General features: G+C 38.3%; 3 protein-coding genes across 3 annotated transcripts in view; 2 read left to right on the top strand and 1 right to left on the bottom strand.

The window, feature by feature from the left end:
• The window catches only part of LOC138932171 (probable elastin-binding protein EbpS), a 76,927-nt gene extending 56,256 nt beyond the window's left edge, over positions 1 to 20,671 (top strand). The window contains exons 4-6 of the mRNA XM_070293747.1: positions 18,074 to 18,252; positions 18,457 to 18,588; positions 19,066 to 20,671. Coding sequence (XP_070149848.1) covers positions 18,074 to 18,252; positions 18,457 to 18,588; positions 19,066 to 19,216 — 462 coding nt within the window. The 3' untranslated portion in view covers positions 19,217 to 20,671. The remainder of the gene's footprint in view (positions 1 to 18,073; positions 18,253 to 18,456; positions 18,589 to 19,065) is intronic.
• Positions 20,672 to 21,964: 1,293 nt separating this feature from the next.
• On the top strand, positions 21,965 to 23,242 carry LOC138932719 (COMM domain-containing protein 8). Its single transcript, XM_070294833.1, has 4 exons — positions 21,965 to 22,349; positions 22,439 to 22,600; positions 22,751 to 22,903; positions 22,977 to 23,242. Exons 1-4 carry the CDS (start codon positions 22,284 to 22,286, stop codon positions 23,130 to 23,132), a joined length of 537 nt encoding a protein of 178 aa, XP_070150934.1. The 5' UTR covers positions 21,965 to 22,283; the 3' UTR covers positions 23,133 to 23,242.
• A 9-nt stretch (positions 23,243 to 23,251) lies between these two features.
• Positions 23,252 to 27,089, bottom strand: part of LOC138932720 (A-kinase anchor protein 200) — a 49,729-nt gene continuing 45,891 nt past the window's right edge. Inside the window, exons 6-8 of the mRNA XM_070294834.1 lie at positions 26,371 to 26,541; positions 25,584 to 25,658; positions 23,252 to 25,486 (exon numbers count right to left, since the gene is read on the bottom strand). Coding sequence (XP_070150935.1) covers positions 25,442 to 25,486; positions 25,584 to 25,658; positions 26,371 to 26,541 — 291 coding nt within the window. The 3' untranslated portion in view covers positions 23,252 to 25,441. The remainder of the gene's footprint in view (positions 25,487 to 25,583; positions 25,659 to 26,370; positions 26,542 to 27,089) is intronic.

Raw genomic sequence — 27,089 nt, 5'->3', positions numbered from 1 at the left:
TTAACACTCGCAGATATGAGTAGAGAATGGAATTTCTTTCGAAATGATAAATGTTCGACGAATGAAACGTGATCATTATTCATACGCTCGTATTAATTCACTCTTATTATTTTTGGAAAAGCGTGACTGTTTGATGAACCGTTATTCCGATAACGCTTTCCCTTCGAAAGCTATCAATAATAAACAATCATTAATCATCACATTTACTTATTACTAGTTCCATCATTATCTCATTCTAAATTTCACAAATCTTTTATAATAAAATAGTAGTAGTAGTATAATAAAATATATTACAGACTGCGCTTCGATTGTGATAATAATTTAAGATTGCTGCAGACTAATCTCAACATAATATCATTAATTTCCAAGGACGATCCGCTGATCCTGGAGACGCACGAAGAATTGAGATATCGAAGCTGAGTTATATCTCGAACAATAGATTCAACGGCGAAAGTTTTTACCAGCTATATAGTGCAATTTAAAAGAGTGACGATGCTAAACAAGGACAATAGCCATGACGTGACACTGAATAAAACAGTATGGACAAGTAGAGTGTCGACAAACGGATTCATTGTCGAAGTGAGAATGACGAATCATTCAGAGCTCGATCGTTTGAATCTACAATCTTGTTAGCATTTTGGCGCATCAACTAATAACAGCCGATTATATCGTAGAGAAAGTTTAAAACTTTTGTGCGTATTAAAATTACAAAAGCACTCTTGACGTTATCTAACTCACTGATATAATGTACCGACTGTTCGTTATATTTCGAATATATATCATCGTCCTTGTATTTAATTAAAAAGCTCGCTCAATTAATCTCGAAGCGCCTATATTGATCAAGTGACGATCAATGGAACCACCAATTGAAACCGACCATCTCTATAGAGAGATCTTCCTCAGGGTCATTACGTATACGGACACGTAAAAAGGCAAAATTGCGGTTTCACATTTTGCTACACGATGGTGTGACCATTTATTATGGTCAATTGACGCGGAGATTATCATTGTTACGTAGTGCGTAAGTCAAAAGTGAATCACACAAGTGTCAATAATTGCATAAACGTGACGACGTACGTGCGCGCGGCGTCCGACCATTATGCAAATGACTCGCGACGATGGAAAAAGGTGACGAGTCAAATTTCGCAATTCTGTAGGTCACGAGGTATCGATATTACACGGACGACATCGATGTATTACACAAGCGCGAATATTATTTTCCAGTTATGTCACACGCGATTAAATTCGTCGACAAATAGGACTCACTTCTTACAGTGTGACGAACACCGGAAAGTAAAACGAAACATTGTCAGATAGCGAAAGGCTGTCGACGGCCACATTGTTTTAAATTTTGCAATCAATGACCTCTAATGCAGTCGACCGATCGGTTCAACGCCCACGCCCGATTTTATTCAATTGCGTTCTCTCCTCTTGCCTTTTCCACTACCGATTCCTTCGAAACTCACGCGAGCTTGTCACGATGTCAGGTACATAATAGCCGAAACGCCCACGCTTTCGCTCCGCACCTACGATCCGAAACACGTATGTGTGCGCACACGTGTGCAAGGCTGCTTTGCGCGTTTTACGGCGCTCGATAAAACCTAGTCCTCGATCTATGCGACTTGAAGAAAAGGAGGGTAGTCGTTTGACTTGGGTAAATGTCAAGAATAATCATGCATATTGCGCGTCGCTGTATTTTTTTAATAAAAGAAAATTATCGTTGACCTCCATACGATTCTCGAAACTCTTCAATTTATCGTCTTTGAAAACAGTTGGATTGACATATATATGTATATATTTTTACTAATGATGAATATCATCGATAACCGTCAAGGATATATAGAATTTCTAAGCAAACAGATACGATGAGATTGATGTACGGTGACATTTGAAGCGCGCGAAGTGCATCTCTCTAAAAAGCGTGTTCGCGAGTTGCTAGGAATTTAATTTCATCCTCTGCCGTGTTCACTGCACTGATGCGCGTTAAATTTATGCCAGTAGGAAAAAACGAATATAGTTACGAATGCAGATCGAGGATATGAAATCACGAAATCGCAAAAAGAATTTCACCGGTAACACGAACGTTATTATATTCCGTATTGCAGTTTCTAAACATACCAGTTTAAATTACAGAACCCTCGCGGTTTTCGAGCTGATAAGATAGGCAACCGACGCTTATACCTTACATTTTATGCTGACCGATACTTGATAACATAAAACCGTTAACGCACAAAATCCCCAACGACTTTCTTTCACTTTATGCATAATATATATAAAATACTTTTCCTTATTTAAATTTCTATCAAACTTTTCTATAAAACTTTCCTATAAAAAAATTTCTATTAAAAAAATGCACCTATTAACAATTATCTCAAATATTCTAAGATGTGAATCTATCTTAGAGATTTAAAATCATGATGTAGGAGGCTGTTTATCCAGTTAAAGAAACACGATGCGTCTCTTAGCTTGAATATCATTTAATAACTAAGCTTCGGCAATTTTTTTTCTACCGAGCACGGACAAGCCTGAGATGTATCGCTTCGCGCTGAAAGACGACAGTCCCGATTGTGGGCGAACCCCCTGCATTGTCGTCGCAGGGCATGCAAAAGCCCCGTAGAACGCGAAAGAGCGGGATTCAATTGCGCGTGCAGTTAGCGCGCCGCGCACGTGGGCGATAATAATGCCGCATGCGTTCGTACGCGAAGAAATGCCGATGTTCCCCCCTCTTTTTGGTCCCTTTGCCATAATATCCCTTCGCGTACGTCGGGCCGTGCCCATGTTCGACTCGCCGACGAGTCTCTCTCCTGCTGGCCGCGCTGCTCACTTACGAGCCGCCGAGGAGCAAACTGTATTTTTTTTTTCCGCACGATCCATTGTCGCGAGGTGAGGAAAAATAAAAGCCTGAAATGAGGTCAGCCGCTTGCTTATACCCGTTAGCGATTAAAAATACGATTAGCCGATAGCAGATGTTAGTGTGTTTCATAATGATCGGGATGTCACTTTTCTTGCGAGGAACACGTGGAGAAACGGCGGGAGTTTTCCTACGCGCGATACGCGATACCCCCTAGCGCGATTGTGTGATTAGAAAGTAAAACCTAAGGTAAATTCTCGCAGAAAGCGAATGTCGCTATCATTATGCGGACTTATCGCCGCTCGTTATTATATGCATATATCCTCAGTCTCTTGAATTCATCTTTCCCTCTCACATCCATTCGTGCGATTTCACTTACGTCATTTAATTCGCGCGTCATCGCGCTCACCTGTCTCGTTTATTAAGCCACTTGGCTTCGCATGCTTAAACGAGTCGCGTGTAATTTATCATCCGTATTATTATATTCTTCGCATTGTTAATTTACAGACATATTATTTTTACATTTTATCTATATAAAATAAATAAATAAATCTTGACTCGAGTTATAGAAACGGCAATTCCACAGCAAAAATTGCAGAATCAAACGCGTCAACATATCTCGATCATATAACATTGGACATTCTTCCGTTCGATGAAGCAGAAAGAAAGTCGCAGAATGCCGGTAGCGCGAAATTAATTAGATCGACTTTCTAAATGCGAGGTTCGCTAAAAGCAATTTCATTCGATATCGCGGGAATTTGTGGAACGATCCATCGAGCAGAGAGCGAATAGAGTCTAGAAGTGAATTAACTGGACTCGTTATCGGGCAATTAGAGCGAACGGTCCGCTTACCATTCGCGTGCACTTCTCGATTTTATTAGCATGTAAACTACTGACCCGAGATATTTTTGCGATACGTAAATATTTTTTGTAATAGGCATTTAAAAATAAAGAATTCAAAGATATCTAATCCTCGGGATTTTCTATAAAAATCTTTCTATAAAAATTCTCCTTTCTATAAAAATTTAATCGAGATCTCTTGAAAAAATTATGTGTCCAAGAGATATCTAATTCGATCGTTGAATCGGAAGCAAATCGGCCTGATAGATCGCGTCTTTTAGACAATGCGGCAATAATTCTGAAAACCGTGGCACATAACGCGAGTCGAGGGTGATGCTAAGGATCTTTGCGCCGTAGGACACGTCAACGGGAATTGCTGCATCCTAGGTAGATAGATAGGTAACTACCTTGCACCCGCGAGTTTCTTAAATAACCTGCCGCGCTGTCTCTCGACCGTGAGGGGCCCAAAGGCGAAGGGTGGTTACGTGCGAGAGCTTGTCCCGAGGTATCGTACACATCGTGATCGGTTAACTTTAGCTACGACTTTTTTTAGCCAATGTGCTTGTATATTTTTCAAAATTAAAAATAAAAAGGAAGAATGAATTATAATTCATTACGCGATTTCTGAATAAACTAACGTTACTAGAACAACGTCTCTACGGATTAGCATTGAATTCTATGTGAACGGTACTTGAAGATTGGTTTACGGATGAAACAACTCGACGTTATCGGACGTTTAATCTCCGCTCGTGCGTCTTTTCACATCGTCCATGGAAATTGGAGGCGGACGAAGACGCCGTCGACGTAGAGACTGAGGAGTGACGACTTAAGAATAGAGCAATACGCAATGCTGGAAGTGCAATTAGCCGTGGATCTCTAGAATTTTCGATCGTTATCGCGATCGTTATTACGGGATGTTTTGATTAACGCGGACGGATATAGCCGAGTTGTTTTCTTTATTTTTTGTGTCTCACGCACATGCGAGAAGATTTAACGAGATTGTCATCGTCATAATTACAGGCGCAAAATCACGATATCCCGTCGGTTAAACTCCCCACCGGCACTTGTGTTATCGCACAAATTTTTGTTTTCTTATTCACATATATTTTAGAAATAAGACATACAAAACATACCGAGAATTACTGATTTCCAGTATATCTCTATCTGCCACAAAAATATTTCTACGATAAAAACAAGAATAAGAAATACCAAGTATACATATAAAGTATCCGAACTTGTATGCAACAACTTTATAAAAACAAAAAACTAAGATGTATTTATTATATATATATACTTGACATTTTTTATTATAAAATAAGAATTGACTCACCGATCGATGCGTAATGGAGTTGATCACGTGGACTAGGCCTCCCCCTCTTCTCCTTAAGTTGTCAGATTATCCTTGTTGCACTCGCGAAAATACATTAATCGTTTGCGGAAAAAGAACATACATTTATACGCGCGATACTTTACACGGCACTCCCGAAAATAACATTAATTCAAAGAATTAGAACGTGACGGATCGTCCGCGAAAGATACATGCGCGATACTTGATACGGTACTACTGGAAATAAAATTAAATATTACATTAAAATGTAAAAATATGAATTTTTAATCATAAACAAACGCCGTGAACAAACGCCAAGGCCGTGTGTCCCGACTGATTTGTTATCTCACAAAGTTTCTTATATTATTACTTTATACCAAATATATCGAACGCTATTTATGAAAGAATTTTATATCGCATATTATATATGCTGTTTCTCGCATTATGTTCTGATTAACAGTAGACAATAGCTTTGTATTACCTAAATTATTTGATCCAACGGTTCGTGCCTTGCGTTCTTTTGACATGAGCACACGAGCATGATACGTGAGCATGATAATAATATTATATGAGCAAGAAAAATTGAGAGCGCGATGCGAAATATATTCGCAGTCAATGAAGAGCATCGTTAAAGAAATATGATTGGTGCTTGTATAAAAATATCAAGATACAATAAATAAAAAATTTTTATTTCCCTATCTCCACTTCAAATAATCATTAATAGGGAAAATTATTTGCAAAATAATTTGAGGAAATAATCACGCGAATTGATAATGCTAAAATTGTTTGTAAGGAATAATCTATGCGTCTTTATATAAATCTGCCAACTTGAATCTCTCGCCGCGAGATTTATTAAGATTTATCAAAAATTATGTCTTTCTTTCTCATAATTATATTAAATATTATAATTCATCAATCGATCAACTTGAAAATAATTTAAATAAAAAATTCTGTTCCGCGATGCTGCGTGCGGCATTTGATAAAAAATGATCCGCTCACGCATTTACGAGATTACTGGAGAATTTGTAAAATTACGTTGGAAAAAATGTTTTCTTACTGATTTCGCAGTACAGTATCGAGCGATGATATATTTATCATCCTAAAGAACATTAAATCGTCGGCATTCAGATCAAGATGCTTGATCAGCTGATATTTTATGACGATCTTTCGTCCACTCTTGGCGTTACAAAGCCGGTTAAATTCGCGCTATGCGTTTACCGTCCAGGCACGTTTAACACGCTGCGCGATCGTGATCCTCGTGATCTCTCCTTCTCTTCTCCGAGCTGGCTGTATCGCTTCGCGACAGGATCGCAAAGATTAACGAGCGCGACGACGGCGTCGAGGAAGGCGATGGTTCGTCGATCCCGACCGGTCGTCGCGTCGGTCATAGCAACCGGATGATGCACGCGTGATAAATCACGGTATTTAACAATGCGGATGGTTATCGTAACGCGCGAACGGTTGCGCAATGATCGATGACACAAACTGATAGCGCGACGTGTTCATCTACGAACGGACGCGCGTTTTTTACTTGCAGGTGACTGGGGAATATATGTGTTACCGGTGCTTTATACTTCGGTCGATTGCGACGATCGGCGCTAACTATTATATATCCTCGCGCGAGAACACCGATCACACAATTCTATTCCATGTTGTTTACAATATCGTTACGATTGCATAATCGAGTACAATCTATCTCTGATGGTTCCTTTACGGAAATTAATTAATTGTGAACCGATGAGACATTTAATAAATGTGTGAATTTTTTTTGCGTTTGTGTATTAAAATTTTTAAATGTTATTTAAATGTTTATAAATATCTACCACAAGCACATCTAAATCTATCTTCTACCGAATTGTAAAAAAATTCATTCAATAAATTATAGGTTTCGCAAAAAAATTATATAAAGACGGTGACTAATTTTTCTACGAATATTTCAGCAAATATTAATTAATTTAATAATTTAATAAATTTATCACGATTTTTGTGTTTATTATACATAACCGTAAAGTTGGTAGATTATTCTTCATCGATCATAGACACCGACGATATGTGATTCTGCGAAAGTTAGTTGACTCGCAAGTCCTCGCTGCAGGAGCACATCTTTATGCAGCCCGTACAAGACAATGAGACCATTGTCGCTTATAGTACAAAGGCACAAAGTTAACCGGAAACTCATTGTTCCCATCTCGTATTTCAAGCGATCGGTCCGTCCGGTCGGATACCGATGTCCCGCTAATATTAACACCATATTACTAGTCAACCGAGGAGAAGATTCCATCGGCCACTTTCTAAGTACCCTCGAGGATGCAAGCAGATCTTACAATTTGCGAATGAAAGAGAAGAGGGTATTTATAATCCCTTTGAAAGAATGGTGCCTCTCTCTTTTCTCTCTTATTCTCTTTCTCTGGAAATCTTTCTCCCAGCCGCTTGGGGAAGTTTTCGCGATTCGCAACGCAAATAATTTCGCTCAAAATTCTAATCTTACAAATCTACAAAATTATAAATATTATTGATAAATAGTAAATGTGATTTTATTTCACGTAAAAGAAAAGCAACGACTCATATAGCGGCATTCGAGATCGCGAAAAATAAATATTGCCCTCGCTGAGCGAGCGAATGCGGAGGCTCGATTTTCAATCCGACATAAATCTTTCGGATTGTACCGATTAATTACTGTAGGAAACAGGACCCTGTAATTAGATAACCCCCCCCCCCTCCCCCTTGATGGTTTGCACGGCCATTTCGCACTGACAGATCTCGTTCTACCTCGTTTTTATCACGGTGCATCATGTCGAGAAAATCTACGGGCGAAAGACGATCGCGTCGTTTCCGTTACGGGACTTATGGCAGATTATCGATTGCCATATTTTTAATCAATTAACTTTGCTTTTGACCTTTCGCTGACAGAGAGACATTTCATTTTTATCCATGTAACTCTTGTTTGCAATCTTCGCACATCTCGTTTTAGTACCCTTTCTTAATTATGGACCATTATAAATTGAATCTTTTTTTTTGCTTGCAACAATTTATTTCTTAAAGTGACAGCTATTCAACGATAATTCCTGAAATTAACCTGAATTTATCCGCTCGCAAGCTTTGAAAGACAGAAAATAATCTTGCAACTTCGTGACTGCCTTTTTCTGGACTTTTCGATCTTTAATTACAATGTCATTACGCGATTTACGAGAGAAAAGACAATTATAATAATAACTCGAATTCAACTCCAAATTAAGTCAAATCTCGAATTTCGCTCCACTTTAAATTCACAAAATGTTTTATGGCAAACAATAATTTTTGCCGAATTAAAAACTTAGATACACTTATATAATTCAGCTCGAAACGCGGTTAAATTTCTTATATCAATGATATTATTCTCGCGTCACAGAATTTTCCCGTTAAATTTTCTTTATTACATTCGAACAAAAATACAATGCATTATCGAAAATATTAAAAACTCGAGCTATTTTGAACGCGATCGTTTAAATCGCCTCAGACGAAATTAATAAGTCACGCGATTAATAACCATTATCTGTCTGGAGTTGAGATCAATTATACCGTGTGTAATGTAGACGTATAGCTCTTAAAATGCGCTCGCTTAATAGAACCATTTGTAATTAGACGGGCGTCAAACCCGCGTCACAAATGAAACATATCGGGTGGAAAGAGGGGGGGGGGGGAAATCCAATTATCTCGCGTTCGCAGAAACGTATATTGCCGTCGGGTATCGCTATTCAGTCGCATAAATTCGCGCAAAAGTCCCACCGCGCGGATAATAGAGAGATCGAATCCGTTTCCGAGTAAACCGCCGCCAACGGCACGCTTAAATCGAAACATAAAATACCCGTCGTGGGAGAAAATAATAGCTACGGAGTATAACGTGAATGTCCGTAAAATGATTTTTTTCGTTTCGCGCGATGATCAATCCATCGCATTCGGATCGATCGGACTCGATCTCGCGCGGAGTTTCACCTGTAAACCAGCAGCACCACCTGTAACCCGCGGGCGCGCACTCGTAAACTTTCCACCGTAATTCTCGAAGGTGGATCCGTGATATTAAGCTGACTTCATCCGCTGGTATTAAGGTAGATTTATCGATGATACACGGCAGCACCCGATTCCGGCTACTTTAAAACCCGCCTGTAACTACTAATCCGTCGAAAGTTAATGCGCGGCCTCCGTGCAAGCGTATACCTACTTCGGTAAAAAATAATACTGGGAAAAAAAAAAAAAAGAAACTACATTGATGGAATATCGAATTGACCGGATTAAATAAAATTTTTTTGAGAATAAAAAAGACAAGGGGAGCTAAAAGAGCTAACTAAAAAGGAGAAATATAAAAACAATTATAATTTAGCTGTAATAATGTATCATTCTTAAAAAATTGAGGTATTTCTCCAACACCGCAAAGATAAGACATAATGGCTAAAATTAGTGAGATAATTCTTGTGGGAGCGACGATAAATTGAAAATTTAAGTCGAGTTAAAGATCTGTCAAACAACCATGGATTATATTTTGACGAATGAAAGCACGATCCTCGCTATGCGATGCACTTTGTGCGGTGTCGACCGAAATTTACACATCGGCGCTTATACTCCCGCCGCTTTGACTCACGGATGAGACACTCTGACATCGAAAGTAATTCTACGTGATATCTCTGTATGACATTTGAAACATCCTACTATCCCTAAGAGAACACGCTAAATCGCCCGTAAATCACGACGAGCTACCGATGTATAAATTATGCGACTATGTCGGGGAACGATGCTCAAACGACTTCCTTCTTCGAGTTTAATCTCTCATCTCGTTGACCCTCGTCCCTGGACGATCATGCTACGCGCAGCTCCGATTATTCCATCCATTCACTAAGAGGACACCATCGATCGGAGGTTGTTTTTTCACCGATTCCCTTTTCTCCTCCTCAATCTCGTCGTTTCTCCGCTTTCAATCTTCATGAATCCTATCCGCGATCGACACAAGAACTGGTTCCGCCGCCGACAACATCGATTGACTTTTAAATTTTGATACACCCCTCGCGTCGGCATTATCGATTTCGGGGACAAGTTGGTGATCGAGATCGGAATTGTAAAACGTAATTGCGACACTTGCGATTCACCGGAGGTACCTATTACACGCTTTCGTTTCGCTCCATTTTCTCCGTTGCATTCTTTCTTAGCTCAAAGCGTACGCGATTCAATATAAACTCGAATGAATTGGATGAAAAACCCTCTCCTCCCTCCTTAGGACAAATATATCACATAATTTAGCTTGACATTATTATTACAATCGGTGTAGAATGATCTGCGATATGCAAGATTGATAATTGAATGCTATCGATACATGTCCGCGATAATCTGCTTCTTTCATCTCTCGCCGAAGACAAAGAAAGAGAAGATCTTCGCATTTCCATGATTCAATTGGCAGTCACGCTTTACGTCGATCGACTACGAATTTTACGAAGCCTCGGTAAAATCGAAGCCAAGATTCCGAGGACGAGTCAGCGAGTTCTCTCGAGCGAGTGAAACGCGAGTCGCCGTTAATTTCTATACGCTTCTTATCGAACGGCCGGCTGGCTGGCGTTACACGTGCGCATCGCATCGCATCGCATCGCATCGCATCGCATCGCATCGCCGCTGCATCATGCACGTCTGGCCGTGCATTCCACGGGCACGAACAAAAAGGGCGAAATGCTCCCGCGCTTAACTTCCTCCCGTTGCACGCGCGGTTCCGATGCATCAACGACGGGAAGTTTTGCGAGAATCTGCAGCTGTGCGCGTTCGCGCAATGCGGATAAATTAATCGGCATCGATGCTAATTAAGCAAACGATCAATGAAATTTTGTATTATCTACGCGATCGTAAGAATCCATTCTGCGCAATTTTATAAGATAAATTTTAATCAATTTGCGATAATATAAATTCTACAATAATATAAATCTAATAGGATCCAAAGTCTAATTTTTTATTTTTCTTTTACTTTAACAATACGCTTCTTAAATATTTGCTCGTCTTACTTAGTTTTTATAGAAAAATACTTGAAATTATATATATTCTTCAGATAAATCGTGATGGGAGATCCTTATACGCTTTCTCTTTTCATCTTTTATATTTCTCTTCTCTTCCCTGCTATGTCAAATTATATAAAAGTTTTTTGAAGGCTATCGAGATATATATACGTTTACTTAACGTGTCGACAGAACGTATGCCACTGGCAATACACGAGCGAACCGGTCATCCGTATACGTTAATTAATACACGCCGCGGAATTATAGAAGCAACGTGACTCGGACCGATCGTTATCCAACGGGAGACACGGTAGATAGATATCGTTAATCAATATTCAAGGTATCCTTGTAGTTGAGGTCGTTGTTTCGTGTATATACGAACGTATTATCGAGGAAAAGTTATCTAAGCGATCGACGATGTTAGGTCGATTCGATGTTCGGCGGCATTATCGCATTCATGTATTTTATCGATGCTTTAAAAGACTCACTGCAAATGAAGAAATACATCCTTCCGTACATTTATCGTGTAAAAAAATAAAGATTAAAACTAATAATAAATTTTAACGACGGAACGCTTCTCCGAGAGGAAAAAAATAATATTCGATCCTACAAAGTTGCAAAATACTTGGGATACCGATAAGATCGATGGCGCGGTTTGATGACGTTTATCAAATGATTAGAAGTCACGGAACTCGATAGAAACCTGTACTTAACGGCGCGAGGGGACAACCTGTTCACATTGACAGAGTCATTTAACTGCCACCGTAACCCCGTAGTTTTGCCGGCGGCGATTCGGATCTGGTTCAAAACAGGTTGAACGCGAACCGCGCTGACCCAAACGCACGTTGATTTACGACGGCTTTATCGGCGGAACAACCGAAATTACCCGGGGTTATATAGTCGCGCATCTAAAGTCACTGAAAAAAACGTTCGGGGCAAGAGAAATGAGCGATAAATTTCTGGGGAAAAAAAAAAAAAAAAAAGCTCCTTCGCAGAATGCAATTACAATTAATTATAATCGCATCAAACTTTCTCTCTGCCGTTGAGTGAATTTACAGTGCGATACAAAACAAACTTGATTTTCTTATCTAAAGTAACTAAATGATATCGGTTTATCGAGCAAGGCCGGACCTCGCTTATACAAATACGCTCTCGATAGCGTGCAAACTCGATTTTCCATCCGCGTAATTAGGAAACGATGCGCGGTCTAGTTTCGATAGACGCCATAGCTAATTCCCGTGTAATCTCCACGCCGATAGGGACTTACGTTACAGTAAGGCGATAAAGATCTCGATCGTCGATGTAGGAACGCCCATCAATAATCACATGCAAATCGGCCTTAACACTTTCTGCGCGCGTGCCCATGAAAATCCGATGCACGCGAATCCAAGTCGTACTCAAATATATCGAATATTTCTCGCGACAAAAGATATGAATAGAAAAAGTTATGTCAGAGAAAAAGAGAAAGAGAAAGGAATAAATAATCTTTTTAATATTTTTCCATCGCTAATACGTTTGAAGTATCGGAAAAAGTCTCTCAATAAGACGACGCGATGCGAGATAAAACGTACATGTAAATCCATAGCAAGTTTCTAGCTCTGAGCATCAAGAGTAAAGACGGAGACGAAGAAAGATGCTGATAAGTACGAACGAGCCTCAACGTAAGATGATATCGTTCAAAGACACCATGTATCAAAGATCGAGACTGCCTGACAGACATTGGATACACCGTATCTTTCGTCTCTTATCTGCTTTCATGAAAGCAGCAATCGTAGACCAGCGTGCGATTTGCATTCCGCGTTTATCTACAGTTTCGTTCCGTTAGTAAATTACGCTAACAAAGCGCAACATCCCTTTTAATAAACTACTGCAGCTACTGAAACTCGATTCGGAGATTAAACTCGGTTTTTATATATATATACATCCTTTCAGAAATGCGAAATATAATATATTTTCGAATATATCGCTACCATCAACTAATTAAGAAGGATAACGTAACTCGTACAACTGTTTCTTTAACGGCTTACATTTACGAAGGAACCCACGTGCGATAATGGTACTTAACGTATTAATATTTCCAAGCCGTCCTTAAGTACTGAATATCTTGATCCTCTTCCTATCTCTCTCTCTCTCTCTGAGAAACGGACCTCCCTGCTCCAAGAATATTGTATGTTAATTACACAAGCGCGAGCACACAAAAGCCACATTGTAATCCCGCGCACCCGCGCCTTTATGCCTTGATGCCGACCGTGTGGGTGCGATGACGAAGCGACCCTTCCCTTAATTACCGTCGGACGCCAGGAATTAATTATCGTTGCCGGGAGGCTGCGTCGGTTTGCCTAACCGAACGAGTCGATTAATCGAGGATTCGTTACGTTTCGGAGAGACCGGAAGGGCTTTATCTGTCTGACGCATTTCGATACCGCTTGCTGCAACACGTGGTCCATTAATTGCACCGCACCATACATTAAACTTTAACCGAAAGCGAGTACCCAGAAATCATCATCGTAAAATGCTGACGCTCTAAAAACATTATTTATAAATGTATAAAAATTCTTCTACACACACTAATATTTCCGTCTTATATTGTTTATCGAATGGTATCGAGGCTCACACCGGAGCGAGAATCTTATTCATCAATGTTGTTTAGTCTGAACTCTTTACGATACAACAATCCCTCGCGACACTTGAGACACCTGATAAGTTTGTATAAGAGATGGTCATGCGACATGTGGCGTCTGTTGCCGCTGTCTGTTCGATAGACACTTTTATTACAATGGCAACGTTCTTCAAACGATTAGCAAATAGTATTAACGGGATTCGCGCTAATATTCTCTTTTTGATAAGGCTATAAACATTTACAATATGTAAAATAATATCCTTGATATCAGAAAAATATCGTCCGCTATAAAATGTCACGGAAAATAGCATAAGTGACGATTCACGGTTTATTTTGCTCTCTCGTACTTTAAAGCAAAGTTGAAAAAGGTCTAAGAAAATTACCTATGGATGCATCCTCCGGTATCCTAATATTTGTGCATGTAATTAATAAAAAAAAAAAAAAAGGAATAAAATAAAAAATCTTATTCGCCGATTTTTATCAAATATATAGGAATGATTTAAATTCTAAAATGGTCTAAGATAAATCCAAGGATATAAATATTTTTTTCAATGCGAAATGCGAATTAAATAGTCGAATTATATAATCTACGAAATAAATAAAACTTCGTAAGATCAACTCGGAACTAAATCTCTTAATTAATAAAATAAATTCACGAAAAATTCGACGTCGCTTATAAAATCGTCGCGGCGGGCGCAAGTTCGATATAACGTAGCGTAATATTGTCAAGATAAAACACGGGATATTCATCCGAGAAACTGATCACCCCGGACACGGTTCACCGATCTCTTTCCAGAGAGGCGTGCGCCCGCTTTCGTGCCGTGTTCCTGTGTTTCATTCACGAACGAGCGCCCCGAGCGAGATACGGCGAATGTTAATGAGGCAAACGGTCAGCTGCTCCGATCCCGCGAGAGGGATAATCCTCGCGGAAATTAAATTCCGGAATTCGCCATGGTCTACGGGACGGACTCACGGCAAACCTTCGACGAAGAAACTCTCGCAAATCACCCATCACGGCATTATGGAAATCGCGTACGCCTCTCGTAAAACGTTCTTTCCTTCCTACGTCCGATATTACAATTACGCACCGCGATCATCGTAACTGTGTATCGAAAAATTACGGTATCGAGAGATGCAAATTGGAACATTTCAGCAAAGCGCTGCTAAAAATTGCGTTATTACTCAAGATTGATAATAAATATAATGCTGTCGATATATCTGTGTAATTTTCAGTCAATGTCGCGATTGATCGTCTCGAGTTAACGCCGTATCATTTATAAAAATTAAGCAACACGATAAATACTAGAATACTACTTCATACTGTAAAACTTGCGCATATGTATACAATCGCCGTCGGCGACAACTCCAAACTGACTTTATAATACTGACTTTATGGGCGTGGAGTCGTAAGCGCCTAAGCTGCACCTTATAAATATACCTATGCTGTTCCACGTCGCTTTCCGACAAAAATCTTGAAACACGAGACCGACGCAACTTCGTGCCACGCTACCACTGATGCATCCCTTAGGAGGTGCATTATCCTTGTCCGTATATCAATGCCGATAACACGCAAAGAAATTCACGAAACTCGTAACTAAACACGTCGATCAAGAAACATGACTGGATAATAATGGCTATAAATTACTGTCTTTAAAAAAAAAAATCTTCTCTAATCTTAATTAAATAATCTCTTTTGTTGTAATAATATTATAATTATTAAAATACGTGATATTTGCTGATATATAATTAAAAAAAATATATATTGGGAAAATTTTTAAGAAACATACATAGTAGTAGAATAAAAATCAAGGACAAGAATTAATCAATCGGGTAATCGCGAATCGAGCCTGTGCGTCGATTAAAATAACCGCTGATAAGACAATCTCGAATATTTGTAATGCAATTGAAATAGTAAATAGTAAAAGTGATATTAAGCATAATTCTGAATACGTTCACCACAGGACGTCCTACGTACAGCACTGCGGCATGAAATTTATGACCACGATCTCTCGGCTTGGTTATTCGTCAGAGACGATCGCGAATCTCAATCCTCGTGTACCGACCTGACAGAGCTCGGAGAAAGAATGAGAATGCCCCGGTGAATGCGGCTCGTATTACAAAAGAGCCAGCAAGATCCGTATACTTTATCATCGGGAAAAAGAAATCTCACGCAATTCTTCGACGCAATTTGTCGCGTATAAAGATTCGTATCCCCAGTTTAATAGAGTCTTACGATGCATTTAATAGAAAATAACTATTCCTAAACCCAGTTAAAATTTGATTTGTCCCGTCCCAGAGAAATTTTTCCGGGGGACTTTGATATACGGAAAAAGTATCAATCGCGACGAGTAAAATTATATATCGCGTTGGTTTTTCGATCGCTTTTAAAGCCATCGCGAGCAATGACTGTCGCAATTCTGTCCCTTGGGCAATTTTAATAACGTCGCGAGAAACGTGAGACGCAATCGTATCTTCGTATCGTTGCCCCGTGTGGCGAAAGGGCATTAATTGAGCGACGTCGTGATCAGCGCACTTTGCGACCGCGACACAATCCGCTAAATAAAATCTTAACCGCGATTGATCGCCTACGCACACTGTCGACCGGACACACCGTACCGTAGCGTGTCGTTCATTATCATCGATCTTGGTGATCGAGTACTCGACCCATTTAACACGAGTTACTTTCGCGTTACAGCCATGCTAAGAGAACGCACGACTCATAGATTTCACGTAATAAAATAGATATTTGTTAAATGCCACGCGCGTAAGAAATTCACACAAGTTCGAAATACTCGTGTTATACGGATTAGAAATTCAAAGATAACTATTTACGACTATATGACGACAATATGTGCTTCTAAGATATGAAATCAATTTCTTATATTCCTTTTTCTTTATTTTGCGATTTCTTTCTTTCAATCGTTAATGCAAATATTAATTCGCAAGAATTGAACTTTTAGCGCATTTCTCTTTTCCTTCCGCGTTCTGCCGTTACGAAATTTCGCCGTTACAGCTAACGTGCCCGTTGATTTTAAAACACGCCGGTAATAATACACGCGGGGGTAATCCGTGAGTCACGTACAACGAGCTTTCTATCACGCACAATGAACATCAGCCAGTTGCCAATTACGAGAACGGTATAATTACGAGCGCAACATGTGATCGCTTACGATTCGCGACGCGTGTCACCGTCTTAGAATTTCTCTCGCCGGTGATTTACCAACTTTCAATTAACCACGAAACTTTTATTTTTCACGCGCTCACGCATTGTAATAAACGGTAAGAAAGTATGAAGTATGTAAATAGAATGCGCGTGATATTTCGGACACAAGCGGACAAGAATCTCTTCGACGAAAATCTGAAATTAATTATTCTTTATCCGATCTATCATTTATATCTCGAGATTGCTTGTTAAAGCGATGCAATAATGTATCGAGTAATTGCGCGTCTATTTATATCGGACATTAATTCCACGTCAATTATTGAGACAACGACCGATCGGAATGCGCCAGACACGAGCAGAAATCGGGTACGAGTAGTGACTCAGAGCAATTAGAGCCGATTAAAGGCGGGCTAAATGCGGCCCGACCATACGGATAGCTCCCGCGCTCCAGCAGCATCCGTGTCAGTCGGTAAACGCTTAGTTTGTTGTACAGCAGAGTCGCACAAAGTGTGAGTCAGGTTAATTGAACCCAATTACAATCGGGTCGGATGTATGGTACGAGCTGATCGTTCAGATTTTTTAACTATTGCCGTAATGTTATGCAGCCTCAGGTCTCGTTGTTCTCGTTAGGGAGATCACGACGTTGCCAATACTACGATAAGAATGGTCGACTGTTATTATGTCCAAAGGCTCACTTTTGCATTACGATCGATACGAATTCGTTAAGAATAGCAATCCGGTTAATCGATACGATAATAATGAAAAATATGCGAAAAAACTTATTTGCATAAAGCGGGTTTTTTTTTTTTTTTTTTTTTTTTTTTTTTTTTTTTTTTGAAAAGAATAGATCTCGATCTCTTAAAAAATCTACGCGAAAGAAGATAGCTCCGCAATATCTTGTAGTTATAAATAATGAACGGATAAGGCTGCCTTGGCTTCTCGTGCACCGTGTACTATTATTTACAAAGTTACAATACTTCTGTGCATATCGCGAGTAGTCCTAACTTTGCACGGCGATATTTATTTATCGGCGAAACTCCCGTGTAAACGTTTCCGCAATGTGGCGTGCGAATAAATATTAGTGCATAAATAACGAAATAACGAAATATAAAGAATCCCATCAACGATAGGAAGAGATAGCTTCAAGCGCACTCTTCAGACTCTCTCGGAACATAATGTATCGTTTAGGACGTTGATTATGCACATATCGCGCGCGTTTATGAAAGCGTGCGTCCCGTGGTAATGTTTATTTCTGATTTTATTGTAGACCGCGAACGTGGCCGGCGGCACTGTAGTGGAGAAGCTATCGTTCTACAATCACACAGAATGCGAATGCAGGGAGAGGTCCAAATACGACACGACGAACGAGAAATTTCCAGACCAGAGAGTGTATCGGCACTCCTCGTCGCCCCCACAAAACATGAAGAAACCGCCATCGAGAAAACCGTAAGTTCGCTAAAGTATATATTTTTAATAAGTACGCAATGCAATAAAATTCTCTGACGAAAATTGAAAGATTCAATTTTCTCTTATTTCTACGCGACGCTTTGCACGAATAAAACGATTCAGAAAAGGAAGAAAAATTCTTCGCTAGCTCATAATATCGATGCTGTGCGATAAAAAAAAAAAAAAAAAAAAAAAAAATTACAGATGCCGATGCCCGTCAGAATTCACGCCGAGGATCACGCCGGAAGGCGCTTGTCAATGTAATTGCTACGAAAGCAATCAGAATTGTATAAAGACCAGACGTGGAAAGGGATACTTCTCTCTCGCGGACAGAATGTAAGTATGTTTAGATAGTCTTCGAAACAGCAATTTTTCGCGACACACTTTGCCGCAAAGTATTCCAATGCACGAGTTTCAAAATGCGACAAAACCGCACTGTGACGCTTACATACTAATCACCGGAATTTAAAAAACAAAACTCCGTTTGTATACACGTACGGTGAAGTTTCACTGTGACTTTACCTGAATCCAACTTAACTGCACTCTAACATTTATATGCAAATTTAATGTAGAATATTTGATTTGGTAATCTTGTTCTCCCAAAGGTTTTACTCGATAAAAATTCATCGACTGCTTTTAGACTTTTTTAGAAATTCACAACATGACACAAAATTATTTTATATATATATATATATATATATATATATATATATATATATATATATATATATAGATTAAAACAATTAGAAAGAAAAATCAAAAATTTTATTTTGACTATGATCAATATATGATATATTTAATCTTTGATCGCAGATGCATTCAGAGCAATGAATGTGCTATGCCTAATTGCGAATTCGGTGAATACATGAAACGGCCAGGCAAATGTCCAGGAAAAAGGGACACCTTCAACGCAATGGCAGGTAGCGCATACCGTACGAATCTAAATCACCGATTCAGAAGCTAGAGGAACCGCGATTAATATGTACGGATAGCAAAAGAAGGAAGGATAACGGTTGCATAAAATACAATTCGTGTCGTGCCAATGATGAGATAGCGCGATGAAGCGCACGAGAAATTGATGGTGCCATTTTCTTCTGTATTTTTTTTTTTTTAAGTGCGTCTTCATCATAAAGAGAGAGAGAGAGAGAGAAAGAGAGACTCATTATATATGTATATGTGTACGTGTATCCCTGTCATTATGTATAAATGTACATCGCTATCCGGGCCCGTACGCGTATATCATCGTCGCTTTTTCTTTTCTATCGTTCGTCAACGAGAATACGATAGTAACAATGTGATCGTTGATTTTCAATATCAGTAGTCGTCACAGGAATAGTAAAATATCCCGACGTTTAAGAGAGTGACGAGGATCATTTTGTAACGATATCGCGGCGGCTTACCGATGTGCGTTAAAAATAAAAAAATAAATATCCAAGATTTTACGCATATCTGTCATTGAGATAGAAAAATAACATTCTATATTACTTTGAAGCGATTTTTAGAAGAATACAACGTAATGTATAAATTAGTGATTACATTGCAAAATTACCAGTGATGATAAAAAGTTATATAATTTTTCAAGAGAAATGATTAAAAGAGGAACTGTCTTCTTTGAGCAGGAATTTCGTCGGCGGGGAAATCGCATCGCCAAAATTATTTAGATCTAAGAGGATGCGATACGTGTCTTTTACGTTAATGGTAATTTTATGCGATAAACGATGTGTCGTAGTATCATAATTTACGCTGAGAAGACCTCGGACGCGAGCCTAGTCTGAGATCCTGTTTCCGTTCTGCGTGAGAAGACTCACACTCGTTACATCTTGCGAGGACTTGACGAATCCCTTTCATTCTCATTCGTTTCATTAAACATGACTATATATCATGCTTTGCCTGAAATGTATTTACGGAAATAATTACATCAAGAGTAAAAATACCAAAGTCCGTATACAGACATGGACGTTCACGCAGAATTGAAACAGATCATTAATGTATCCACATGTATTTTCTATGTTACATAATAGAATATCTTTATTGTATTTAATCGAGCATTAATGTATAACGACATGTTCGTTAATTTAATATTTAAATAGTGAATGTAAAACCATATTGAGAGACGAGAGCTGCGTGCCCTCTTCTCTTGCGTCTTTACGCAGGTAATGTAATACGAGGAAGGCTCTTATAATCGCTGCGAGCGATGCAGTCGCGCGTGTATTTGTAACTTTGTATTTTCTATGTTATTAAAAAAAAAAAAAAATAGCAAAATCACAAAGAATTAAAATAGATCGATTGTGTGCATTGAATCGTAAATGCGTGCTTGGACTATGCGATTGTTTGCGAGAAAAAATAACTATTATAATGTTAATTACCGCCGCTTCTTTATTACGTGAATATAATAATCTGAAAATATGAAAAATATATCGATTATATGCAATTTCGCGCATCTCTTATTCCCCCTCTTCCAATTTGTTTCTTAAAGAAAAAACATATATTTTAATTCTCCTTATATTCTCGATTTTTAAATCAAATTAAATTCTTATACAATTATCACTATTTTATCTCCGTAAATCTTTCTCAAATATAAATTTTCCGTTTTAACGAAAACCGCATATAAGGACACACGCGCGATACGAACTCACAATGAAAGTATCATATTTCTCGACGAAGCTACTGGAGGATCGCGATTCGTCAGGATTCCGAACTTGAAGCGTACGTCTTTATCTCGACGTATCATCTTTCATTGCAGGATCGAAATCGCGATCGAAACATTTAACGCACGCCCTGAACTTTCCAAAAACTTTCCATGCTTTTATATCATCTTACCATATAAACATTCGTTCGCGTATACGTACCTATTAAGCGAGCATATCAAATATCGTAATAAACATATTTTATCCTTCTCTCTTTGTATTGAGATTGATCCTGTCCGTTCGTGATCACGAAGGAAAGATTTATGTATATCGTACATTACACACATCTTCGCTTATCTAACGAGACACCTAAACAAACTCACTTAATAACTATCATAAATCTGAGATCTAATAACGATATAGAAACAGATCTCGAATACATATACAAGTCATATGTGATCCTTTTTATTGATTATGGCGGCTTTAAGTGCTAGATGAACGAAGGTGTGAAAAGTATGGATGAAGAAATACTACTCGACTCTCACCGACCCAGTAGAATACATGTAGATCGCGTACATCACAGCACAGGATCATTCAAGCAGCGTACATCACAGTACAAGATCATTCAAGTAGCATCTGAAACCAAATTGCATAAAACGTTATTACAAGTTCGACGAGATAAAGAGTCCGTTGTCGGCGAGCTTCACTCACCTCGTTATGAGAAATCGAATCGATCGGTGATCTTTGTGTAAATAACATTGTATCCGAGTCTAGTCGTATAAAAGTATCTTTTGCCCTCCGATCTACGCTATCAGATTTATGATTTATGCAAAGAATCAAGTTTCTGTACGAAAATCTGACGAGAGAACTCGCGACGTCGCGACGCACGTTCGCGCTTCAACGTTCATAAGAACTATGAGAAATACAAATGGCGGCACAAGATGCAAAAAGAAATTAACGGTTTTTCGATATTGGTGTCGCCATCTAGCGAGCATAATACCGAAGTACATACTCAAAATCCTTATCCTCGGTCGATAAAGTTACTATTATCTTAACCGAGGATACATCTTTGGTTTCCAAGATGCATCAGCTGATGGCGCAAATGCACGAACTGTCAAACGCGATTGTATTCCTTTTCCTAACCACGTTTATTCTAGTTGTCAATCGCGGTTCAAAATCTCGTTTTTACAATCACTTGTTTAAATGTATCTTTAATATTTAAGATTCTATTTGAATGAGAGAATTTTATATCGCGAAATAATTAAGAAAGTTAACACGAGTAGTATGTAATTAGAAGCTTTACGAAATGTGTTTTACATTTGGAAAATCTAATCTACTTTCACATTAACACTCAGTGATAAAATAATCTTAATAAACAAAGTGTATCTTGAAAAAATAGCAATTATGGAAGGCGCTCAATCGTTGTACATAAATCTTTTTAATGAAGACAAAAGCAATGTCTTGAAAGAAGTTGGTAAAACAAAATAATATATTTTTACTTTCGTCTAATCAATGATAATATATAATAATAATTATATAATAATTTCCTTTACATTAAGCTGTTACATGCATGCGTCGACGAAATCTGTGGTCGTCCAGGACCATCGTATCATAAATTCATTAATAGCATGAATTGGAATAAAACGGAATATGAAGGAATTTATAAGCTAATATCATCATTGTTACGGAATCCTGCTTCTCTTTATATGGTAGAAGAAAAGGTATGAAATTGTTAAAAAATTGCTTTTATATGAATACTGATATTAATAGAATCAAATCAAATTTTATAATCTTGATATAACTACAAGGACATATTGAAACTCCTTTGTACTTTTGTGAAACAAATTTTCTTGGAAAAATGATTGTTTCAGATGCCGCAAGAATATCATGAATTACCTGAGCAAGTGCAACACAACATTCTTACTTGCTTAAAAGTGCGCAGAGAACATTTAACAAATGCTTTATTGAGGAATCATTACAAAAGGAATCTACCAACTGTAATTGATTTAGATTGGAAATTAAAGGTATATCAACAATCATTTTTTTTTGCTCGTATTTATTTTTGGCTTTATTTGCTTCATCACATGTTTTTGATAGTTGATAATGGGTTCGAGCAAGATGGCTTCTTTGCGGGAATTCCTTCTTCAGCTGGACCTAATAGTCGAAGATACAGAATCTCGACAAATCATAAATTTAGAGCTGAATAAGGACGAACTAGATACAGTGATAAATGCTTTAGAAGTAATAGTGTGATATTTTGATATTCTTTTTTATAAATAAATAAAAAATGATTTATAAAAACTCCTATGTATCAATGTTATAATAGTCATATGGGATAAAGGTTCTGTGATGAAATAAATGCTCGCCGCTGATACACTTTGTTTCACAGTTTATTATAGGTTATAGATAAATGTAGAATAGTTTAGTTACTATTATAACTGCTGATCGAAGATACTGGGAGACTGTACTTTCGCATCTGAGGCGGCTTCGATCCAAAGATCTCATTCATAATTTTGTAGTCTCCCGCGCAAAATAAATAAACGAGCGAGGTTTGCCTCGACGGCGCCTCAGAGTGATGACGATCACTAGAGAATGATGTGGGTGCACAGATATCAGTCTCGGGTTGCTCGCGAAGAATTTCGATAAAAAGTTCGCTCTCGTCGCCAAAACATGTCGTCGCCGCTCCAAGAAGATGATGAATAATTTTTTCGTTGTAAAGATCATTGCGGACAGATATATACTTAATGAATGTATTGTTTTACTATACAACTTTTAATCTTACTTCTTTCCCGTCCTTACACGTTAATATGTATGTAACCGCTTAGAAATTAATGCCGATCACGGACACGAGTGAACGCTCGGTCCCTTTCCTTACACTCGGCGATATTCCCAAATATCGGAGCGTGTCACACGTGTATAATGCGCTTCTCGTTTATAACACTTTAAGATCTACACTACAGTCTTAATAAAAAAAGCTTTTCGTAGATAATAATAATTATTATTATTTTTTTTTTTTTAATCTTCTGGAGATCCGTATAAACGTAGAAACGTAGAAACATCGTATGAAAACTTGAAAAAGGTACCGTTTCCGGATGGTAAATTGTGCATGTCTCGTATGTAAATTGTAATTAGGCGATATTTTAATGATTATCATAAAAATTACGATAGACTTTTTTCGTGCTTCCTCCTCTTTCTCTCCCTTTCTCTACGGAGAAGTTAGCATGTTCGAACAAACGCCGAATTTACACAAACGCATTCTCTATAGTCTAGATTAATATATCACTTACATCTCATTTCGACTTACTGTATATACTTTATCTCGTATGTTGCATGGTACGTATATACGTATACGCGGTATAAATGTCATTTTCGTGTTCGTGTATAACGTGGCTCCTCGTGTGCTCGCAAGCACCTTAGGATACGCGCCTATCAAAATCATGTTGAAGATGTGCAAGTTCCTTGTTACAACGTAAAAATATTTCGATTGTACAGATGTAAACGGAAAAAGGAAAATTTTAAGGAAGGCGAAGGAAATACGAGCGAAACAATATATCGGGTGCCGTCAACAAAGTCGTCGATGCGGGTTTTTCTTTTTCGTACGAACTTTATCGCGTGTCGCTCAATAATCTTCTTCCGCTATTTCTAATTTTCCTCTCGCATATTTTTGTCCTTTTCCTGTTCTCATCGTGGCAAAGATGCATCCTCATCCTTCTTGTTTTACGCGCTTTTTTTTTTGTTCTTTTTCCCTTTCACACAATCGCTATCAATCACGCACAGCCTGCTCCTTCCTTGATTTCTTTCTCTATATTTTGACTTTCTCTCTCTCTCACTCTCTCGTTCTCTCTTCCTCGTTCACACTCTCTCGCTCTCATCAGAGTATAATAGTTATGTAATTACGGGAGGGCGTCATCCAATGAGTATTTCCCCTGGAATGCGCGACGAATAATTCTCGCCCTATCATCTCGACGATCTTAATTAATCGCTCCTATCGCTTGTCCGTCGCGCGATGTTCGAGCATTAGACTTCAGTAACAATTAATGAAACTTTAAAAATTTCTACATAACAGGGCCGATATCGTTGTAACGATTGCATACAATCCGAAGGATACGTACGCAACTTTGCTCTATCTGCGCGCCACAAAGAATGAAACGAGTAATCGTTTAATCAGTGAAAGAGACCGTGCATGAACAATCTATATCTGCTCCCCCATAAACGAACATTCGCGCGATATACATATGACCTCATAAGCCCTTTTGTAAATGATACGATTGCAGATTCATTCCTTCGCGCGTATTCTCGTTTGCCCTGTCGTCAAACGTCGTTTAATAATTAATAATAGGCCTACCACAGAGTCTATATGCTCTCACGATATCGCGGTCGTCGTCGTCATTGTCGTCGTCATCATCCCGTTTTCCCCTTTTGCTGCTCGTAACGAAAGAACGTTATTTTCTGTTTAGTTGTAGGAATGGTCCAAATATACATATCTATATAATATACTTTTTTGGTTTTAACGAGAGAAAAGAACTTTTTTCTTTCCAAAATACAATTCGATTAATTGGCGCTTATTCGTTTATGTTGTTTTGGTGATGCGCATCAGCGATGATTTCCTGAAAAGAAAGAAAAAAAGAAAAAAATGAATGGTTCGACTATTTGAATGCAGATTGATGTCGCACACAAGAATATCTTATAAAAAAAATCATTTACATTCGTGTTGCATTCGATAGCTTCGTTCACTGCCGCCGCGACCGCTTTATCGCTTATGTCGATCTCCTCGATGGCCTTTGAAAAGAAATAAAAAAAAAAACGTTAATGGCGTTAATGATTGCTTAATTATTATTAAAAAGATGCAGTCGCAGTATTAATAATCAGATGGCCCCTTCGCTCGTTAATCTTCGTCGGTCAATATACTCGATAATGACCTTCAGCCTCATTTAAGCTCATCGAGCATAAATGATCTCTTGGCGATCATCATGTAAAAATTATATCAATTTTATTAAGTATGTCATTGTTTAGATCAGCTGAGAGGTCTTCATGCAGTAATCATACAGATTCCATCAAGATATATTGTTAGGTTTTTATTATGAAAATTGTTAATAATAATTAAAAATTTTGAAAAATTGATGTATGTATTTTTCTCAGGATAGAAATTTCAAATTGTTCCATCTCTATTTCCTTCTATCTTTTTTACAAAATACGATTTATAATTTAGGGTATAATATTCTCACGTTTTTTCCATATCCCGTCAAATCTTTTCATTAATACATTTCGTAAAAATATGCATAAATAGATTCTCTATACAAGATAAAACAAACAATAAAGAACTAAGAAACAATCTCTTCACGTACATATATTCGAAACGATCGATCGATGTTATCCGTGCATCATCGACAATGACTCACTCCAAGCTAATAATAGCGCGGACGTAGCATACATGATTATAATCTTCAGACTGTGGCTAGACTGGGAATATACATATAAATATATATATTACCTTGGTGACCGAGGCAACATCCTCGGTGATAGCCGGCGCTGTTGGCGGGGAGGCGGGTGCCTCGGTCGGAATAGCCGGTGGTGCAACTTTAGGAGCCTCGTCAGCGCTTTCCGTCGTACTGTCGTCGTGGGCGACGTTGTTTTCTACCGGCGCCTCGACTTCCGGAGCTTTCTGTAAAATATAATTCTGTTCGTTACGCTAACGCTTTTTCTACATCTTTCTTTATCCATCTGTCTCTTTCTTTAAATCCAAATCCCAGCATGCTGTAACAAGGACAAAAGACGTAAGATCGATTCTGCCGAACAGTTCTCATTCGGGAAGAGAATCTCGGACGAAACCTTTTTTTCTTCTCGTGAATCACAGGACATAAATGACTATCGAATCATCATGAGATGCGTATGTTGTGGCTTTAGTAAAAATTATCCTGAGATTATTCAGAAATAGAGATTAAAATAAAATTTTTTATATATAATGTACTTAATTTATAGGATAAAATTAACGGAACTCTTTTATATAAAAATATAAATGGTTAATAATAATAATGTATATAATAAAAAAATGCATATATAGTTTTAAGTAACTATACAAGTATGCATTAGAATATATCTGACTTTGGCCTGCATTACTGGACAGTATGACCAAACAATCGCAATTACCTCCTCGCTTGAAACGCACGCGTAACGACGAAATGTCTCGGCAGAATCGTTTCGTCATGCTTC

This window comes from Polyergus mexicanus, unplaced genomic scaffold (genome assembly GCF_030449975.1).
Source record: "Polyergus mexicanus isolate NDT 795.1 unplaced genomic scaffold, iyPolMexi1.0 SCAF_4, whole genome shotgun sequence".
NCBI lineage: Eukaryota > Metazoa > Arthropoda > Insecta > Hymenoptera > Formicidae > Polyergus > Polyergus mexicanus.
The sequence above is the reverse complement of the archived record's forward strand: the minus strand, read 5'-3'. Positions and strand labels throughout refer to the sequence as shown.

Coding starts and splice junctions, on each gene's coding strand:
- LOC138932719 (XM_070294833.1), top strand. CDS start 22,284: ATGGAAGGCGCTCAATCGTTGTACATAAATCTTTTTAATGAAGACAAA. Junction 22,601..22,750: donor TTTATATGGTAGAAGAAAAG/GTATGAAATTGT, acceptor TGATTGTTTCAG/ATGCCGCAAGAATATCATGA. Junction 22,904..22,976: donor ATTTAGATTGGAAATTAAAG/GTATATCAACAA, acceptor TGTTTTTGATAG/TTGATAATGGGTTCGAGCAA.